This window comes from Miscanthus floridulus, chromosome 8 (genome assembly GCF_019320115.1).
Source record: "Miscanthus floridulus cultivar M001 chromosome 8, ASM1932011v1, whole genome shotgun sequence".
In the NCBI taxonomy this organism is placed as follows: domain Eukaryota; kingdom Viridiplantae; phylum Streptophyta; class Magnoliopsida; order Poales; family Poaceae; genus Miscanthus; species Miscanthus floridulus.
Window position 1 is genome coordinate 220,235,394 of NC_089587.1, and position 6,983 is coordinate 220,242,376.

The following is a 6,983-nucleotide window of genomic DNA, read 5'->3' on the forward strand; positions in this document are numbered from 1 at the left end:
CACCCCCACTGCGTTGCGCGGACCAACGGTGGGCCGCTGCTGCTGGGCTGGGTGCCTGGGTCCCTGGGACTACGCACTACTGCCAGTCGGCCGGCCACGCGCCACTCCCCGCGGTGCGCCGTGCGCCGTGCGCATGGCTCACGGCGGCGGATCGGGTCGCAGGCAGCGGCCAGGGCCCCCGGAAGTTCGGTACGCCTCGGTCCACCGTGGAGCCGATGCACGGTGAGGAGTGCTCTCTCCGTGCAGGTAAGCGACGGCGACGGCAACGAGGCGAGTAGGAGGTGGACGGGACGCTGCGCTTTTTTTTCTTTTCTTTTTTGATAATATATAATGACGCTGCGCTTTTGGAATCATCGTGAACTTTATGGTTCTTTTATTAGATGTCTCTTTGCCTCGCCTTGCCTAGGTGGCCAAGAAAAAAGTCTGTTTGGATTTCAGATAAGCTGGGTCTATGCTCTACGGTGGGGAGAGATTTTGCTCGGTTGTTTCGCTTGATACTACCACTAGTCCATGGGCGCGCCGGCAAATCACCTGGTTAAAGCGCAGATAAAAAATATATTCAATCTTTACATGGAAACAATATTAGGAGTTTAATGTAGATATTTCATGCACAGAAACTGAAAGATTGAAGCTTTTTTTATATGGTGCAAGACACATCTACTCTGCATATTTTTAAAATCATGACATCTTCTATGCGTGATAATCATAGACACGGTATTTCCAGGGCATACACATATCTGAATTTCGTACTTGAATGGAGCCTATTATGAAATTCTGAAATCTTGGAGAGTAACAATGCTCATACATTTAAGCAAATTTGAGTTCCGTTTCAAAGGAAAACAAATCATAGCAGCACAAAACATAGAAAATAAAAACTCCACTCCAACCTAAGGGAAAGAATCTTCGCTCTCACTCTCTTACTATGCTTGCTCAGATTCCTGTGGCTTCTTCCCACCATTCTAAACATCTCAAAGTATCAATTGTTGTGTTTTAGAATCTATAGTTTTTCACTATCCACTATATCCTGTTTCAGTGGTTAAGGAATCTCAAATGATCATCATCTAAACTAGGAGGACAGCCATCTAGCAGTCTTTAGAGTTTCTAAAATATGCCCCCCTTAATCTGTATAACACGTGGATAGTTTATCATTACTGAGAACTGTGAAATCTTTAAGGAATCTAGGGCATGATTGAAATGTGACAATGTAACAGAGATTTCACAGGAAAGGTGGCGACAAAACACGTCAATATAGTTTTCTTCATGCAAGGTGACTAAAATATTTAGATAGTCCAATTTTACATGATCGTTGACGAAACAAGCAGCACGAGAAATGTGGCATAACCCATGAAGCGGGTTAAGTAATCTCAAATGGTCATCATTTCCTGTGTGCTCAAGGAAGATGCGGCACTGCAATAGCATGTTCGAAATGACATACTAAATCAATATATACATTACTGGTTCAAACAGCACTTAAATTCTAAGAATAGATGGGAAAAACGATCAATGAACTTCTTTCCTCACTAAACAGCAGGTAAGGTTCAACAATGTCACCCAAAGTCCTTGCATAAAAATTAATTTAACCAAGTTGAAGCAATTGGACCACAACAGAACAATACGAAGATGTACCTGAGGTTGTTTCGTCGACAAACATATAGGAGATATGCCCATGTCTGTAATCATCACTGATGATTGGTCCCTCCCTTGTAGTGACCATGTAAAGATTTTTTATCTTTAATTTCGTAGAATCTAGAGATAACATAACAGATCACATAAAAAGGACGGTGGTGATATGATAGAGTTGTCAAACATCATATTTGAGATATATACATCAATAGTAGGAGGGGAAGGGGAGCGAACAGCACCTTGTAGGTGAGGGTCTGTGGATGTTGACTGTGACTGGGTTGGCCGGCCTCTGCTGCTTCTCCATGAGGCAGGCTTCATCTCTGCCTTCACATGAACCCGCGAGTTTTGTACCAAAGATGAACGACGTGCAGGTATCCCCATAACATACCAAAATTAATTTCTTGTATGCTCAACAAAGATGCGGCAGCATAGCCTACTCCAAATGCATATTAAATCAATATATATCCCACTGGTTCAAACAACACAGCAATTGTAACAATAGATTGAAAAAGATCAGTGAACCTCTGTCCTCATTAAGCAGCAGTTAAGATCCATCAATGCTGACCAAGATGTAGTAATTAGACCACAAGAGAGCATCTGAAGATCTACCTCTGAGGTTGTTTCATTGACAAACATATAGGAGATATCTCTGTCTGTAATCATTGGTAATCCCTTCTTGTCCGTAGCGATCATGTAAAGATCTTTTATCTTGAGTTGACATAACCTGAAGGAGATAACAGAACACAAAGGGAAAAAAATCAAACAAAAAAAGACTGGGTGACTAGGGCTGTCAGCGAAACCAAATATGCAAGGAGAATAAAAACACAAAAGGACATCAATGTACATGGTTTATTTATTGTTTTCCTGATTGGAAAGTAAGAAAAAGGAAATGCCAAAAGTATTTTAAAGCAGTAGCATGGAATCCTGACAGTTAACAGAACTATTATGAAACCTAGCACGCTGATTAGTGCTTTGACAGCAAGTAGACCTAACAGAGCTGCAGCAGAGTCAAACCTGTAAAAAAGATACAGTTGTAACAAACCACCACAAAAGCTATTTTAAAACGAAATTGGCTACAGATTGTGGGGCTGCGTGGAACGATAAATTTTTAGGATTTCATAATTTTGACAGGAAAGGCGATGTTTAGTAACAATAACATACGTAACTTTAATGGTGGACCTCGCTGTAATATTTCAGAAGAATTGTGATGGTCGAAACATAAACGATGGGGCTCCACACGTTCCAATACTTATTTAGAATTAAGTAGGCTGGGAGCAGGGGTTATAGCTAGAATTCTTGAAGGAGAAAAAATAATGCAACTTGAAACCATGAGTACACTTAGAAGAAAATTAGTATCATACGGCAGAGAGGCCATGCATGTAGCATGTATTAAACAGGATCCATGGATAACATTGATAATAGAACATGTTACGTGCAACAGTTTATATTTTTGGATAAGCTAGGAGCATCTGTACATATTGTAAAATGGGTGCACCAAGTTCCTTTTACATGTGTATGCATGCGTGGAGCATCTAGCTAAGTAATTTGTAGGCTAACTAATTAACTTTTTCCATGTTGCTACACAGCCTAGACTCCGGTAGGCAATTTTGAATATCCTTATCATCATTCTGACTCTATGACTCAAGGAGGCAAAGGCCGAAAAACTGGCACCAATTCAAGTATAGAATTTTATATTTCTTGGCATGACGGACCGACAAAAGGTTAATTGCATGACCCTGCATAATCTATGTGGTAAATCTAAAGCCCTGGATAACATAATAATAGGAAGGGTACCATAGCACTATGAAAACACACCTTTCCTTTGAAGAAGGTAGAATATGTATAAAATACAGAATCCACTCAGACGGTAGCTGACTATGTTTGGAGGACATAAATAAACCTTAAATTAGCAAAACTTAGATGATATTAGGTAGCAGCCATCTGTACGTTTGTGAAATATAAAATTAGTGCACAACCTTGTAGGCTGGTGGGATGGGGGCATATTTGGCATCGAAAGCAAAACTATTAGATTCAGTTTGTTTTTCATTCTCATGAAAAAAGGGAGATATACCATAGAGCTATATGTCAGTAGTAGTTTTGAGTAGATATGATGTGCTGACATGGCATCAGCTAGTATTTGACAGTTCATAACTACTATGTAAATAAATAATGTATCCATGTGGTCAGAACACCACCAAAAAATATTCTTGGGTGGAGATGTAAGGCGCAAGGAATACAGATCACAATCAAGGGGAAAGATACGACCAATGTGATTCAACAAAAGGTTGGAAGCCATTAAGATTTAAGGAAATATGACTAGGGCAGGACAGGGCAATAAAAGAAATCATGAGTTTGAATGACCACTAAGAATATAATACCTCCTCAATGCATTCATTGTGAACATCACCATGTCCATGTGGAATTTGAGGTCATCTTGGAAAATAGAGTAGAAAGTAGCAGTGTAGATCTGTTCCTACACTTGAGCTCTACTTGGAGTAGGAGGTATGTGACCATAGGCCTAATATGCATCTGTATTGTAAATCCCTATGCGCGCACCAACTTTTCACAGAAATTTGTACTTGCGTTGTAAACGAAATATCAAAAAACTATGCCGAAAGAAAGGAAATGATATGACTATTTTAGCTTTATATTTGAGAGTAAAAAATGCATGTTCTTTTCATTTATAAAATGAAGCTGAAATCTACAATAGGAAGTTAAGACCACTCTGCTAATCTGTAGGTGAAAGAAAAGTTTACTCACTGAACATTTTGGCAGTCCCAATATGACATACACAGAAATGTGTACCTGCGTTGTAAGCGAAATATCAAAAAACTATGCTGAAAGAAAGGAAATGATATGACCATTTTACCTTTATATTTGACAGTAAAAAATGCATGTTCTTTTCATTTATAAAATGAAGCTAAAATCTGCAATAGGAAGTTAAGACCACTCTGATAATCTATAGGTGCAAGAAAAGTTTACTCACTGAACACTTTGGCAGTGCCACTATGACATACACAGAAATCTGTACTTGCGTTGTAAGCGAAATATAAAAAACTATGCTGAAAGAAAGGAAATGATATGACCATTTTACCTCTATATTTGATAGTCAAAACTGCATGTTCTTTTCATTTATAAAATGAAGCTGAAGTCTGCAATAGGAAATTGAGACCACTCTGATAATCTGTAGGTGAAAGAAAAGTTTACTCACTGAACACTTTGGCAGTCCCAATATGACATATCGTTTATCCTTTCTGTTGTGTCCATGACTCAGGCGCAAATATATATTGGCGAACCAAAGTTCAGAGAACATGTAAAAACCTGAAACATATTCAGCAAACGACAAGAGCACCAATTCAACAATTAAACTACGTACCAAAGAGGTAAACAATGGAAAGGTGTACACGTAAGAAACCTGAAATCTATCGGGGCTATAACAAGAGCATCAATTTCTGTACTCGTCATTATGTACTTTATGTCTGCAATTTGAATGTCCTCTAAAATCCTGCAAAGATTCTGTACACGGTTTTAGTAAATGCATGCTCATTAGATTAAGTCGGTAATCTAACAGAAACAATGGCCGACTAAAAATTAGTGCATCATTCTATTAGTATCCGACCAACTATATATTGCTGAACCAAAATTTAGAGGACATGTAAAAATCGGTAAAGACATGCCTGGAGTTAGAGGATTGAGGAACAGGAAGAGGAAGAGGAGAGGTAGAGACGTGCCTGGAGTTGGAGCTGTTAGCAGTGGGATGAGGAGAGCGATCGATCTACAGATGAGCTCATCTCCTCGGCGTCGACAGTCCACCTCTTGCTGGCGAGTGGCACCGGCGGCCCAGGTGCTTTGCGCCACCGCCGAGGGGCCCTGAGGCTGCCGACTAGATGGAGACCGTGGAGAAGGCGCAGCAGCGCCGCCGGCGACGGGAAGAGGCGGCGCTGGCGATTGAGAGGGGCGGCGCGACGTCGCGGGGAGGAGGTCGCAGCGGGTCCCGTCCGACGCGTCGCGGCGAGGAGGGGAGGACAGGAGAGGAGAGGAGAGGCCGGGTTTATTTTGTTGCTAGAGTAATCCAGAAGCAGAAGGGTCGGGAAAGGGAGGCGGCGAGATATTTGTTCACACGCCAATTAAACGATGACACGCTAGCGCACACAGTAACAAATGGCGGGGCTAACGCTGACCGTAGAAAGAAGATCGGACGCTGTAAATTTTTTTTGACTGACGTGGACAGCCCGAGCGACGGCCGAGGCTCGTCGGCTTAATGATAGTACTAGTGGCGGGGCGCGCGCCTTCGCGCGCCTTCGCGCGCCTGTGTGAAAAATCTAAGAGAAGTAAGGTGTGACGACAAAGGCTTTTATCTGGTTCATGGTGTGGTAGCATTATAACCGTGAATAAATATTGTTCTAGGTATCGAAATAGATAGACACATAAGTTTAGTTCACACCCACATCGTTGTACCTTAGGAATACTCGTCGTGACAGCAATAGCCTAGATATTATACATTCAACAGTTTGGAAAGGAAACAAGTAAGTTTGTGTCTTGTTATTAACTAACGATAGATGGGGGTGCAATAGCCTGGATATTATACAGTTAGGGCTACAGGATTTACAATGCAAGAATATCTATTGTGCATTTTTTGTGTGTTTTCCAGTGAATGCACGCAGCAGAACGTGTGGGCGATGCAGCTGCTGGTCTTGCCCTGCCTCTCCTGTCGCCATGACAGAGGAGACCTTCGTGTCCTCCCTCCTGGACCTATAGGAAAGCCAATTAGGAAGTTCTGTTAGCAAGCTGTGATCAGCGAGTAGGCCAAATTATTGATGAATGGATGACAATACTGGAATCCAGAAAATAGGACAAGGTATTATTATTTGTTTGTAAACTAAATTGAAGAATAATGTGTGCACGGTAAACCTAGATTGTAACGAAACATGCTATTGTGGTCAAAATCATGTTAACAGTGGGTAAAGCTGGGCAGAGTTAAATGTACCTGTTATCCTAAACTTAGTTGATATATATTCCTCTTAAATCTAAAAAAATAGAAACCCGAGGAAAAGCGTTGAATCTTAAAAATATAGGATTCGAATCCTAACAGAAAGCATGATACGTTTCTCGATCCAAGTTTGATTGATATATTTGTCTCAAATCTCTTATTGGACAAGGCACTAAAAAACTCATGACAGAGTATGTTTCTGGAAGAACCATTGAAAAAATCAAACTGGCAGAGCACCTGTCCATGAAAAGGATCATGGCACTATATGTATGGTTAATAAAAAGAAATGAGCATATACGGTAAGAAATTAACATCAAAGAAACCGGATAGCCTAGAATGGGCTACAAATATTATCAACCCGAGACCCTGA

General features: G+C 40.9%; 1 protein-coding gene across 13 annotated transcripts; it reads right to left on the bottom strand.

Moving 5' to 3' along the window:
* Positions 1-361: 361 nt before the first annotated feature.
* On the bottom strand, positions 362-5,882 carry LOC136478210 (uncharacterized). Of its 13 annotated transcripts, XM_066476567.1 has the most exons (8): positions 5,355-5,878; positions 5,039-5,139; positions 4,835-4,944; positions 4,384-4,428; positions 2,146-2,347; positions 1,863-2,056; positions 1,627-1,746; positions 1,229-1,407 (listed from the first exon to the last, which is right to left on the bottom strand). In XM_066476567.1, exons 3-6 carry the CDS (start codon positions 4,888-4,890, stop codon positions 2,033-2,035), a joined length of 327 nt encoding a protein of 108 aa, XP_066332664.1. In that variant the 5' UTR covers positions 4,891-4,944; positions 5,039-5,139; positions 5,355-5,878; the 3' UTR covers positions 1,229-1,407; positions 1,627-1,746; positions 1,863-2,032. The 13 variants fall into 13 exon arrangements, 2 of the variants coding, with proteins under 2 accessions (XP_066332664.1, XP_066332665.1); XR_010764205.1 differs by having other exon boundaries at positions 2,233-2,347; positions 4,002-4,944; positions 5,355-5,871; XR_010764206.1 differs by lacking the exon at positions 4,384-4,428 and having other exon boundaries at positions 2,233-2,347; positions 4,610-4,944; positions 5,355-5,869.
* Positions 5,883-6,983: the final 1,101 nt, after the last annotated feature.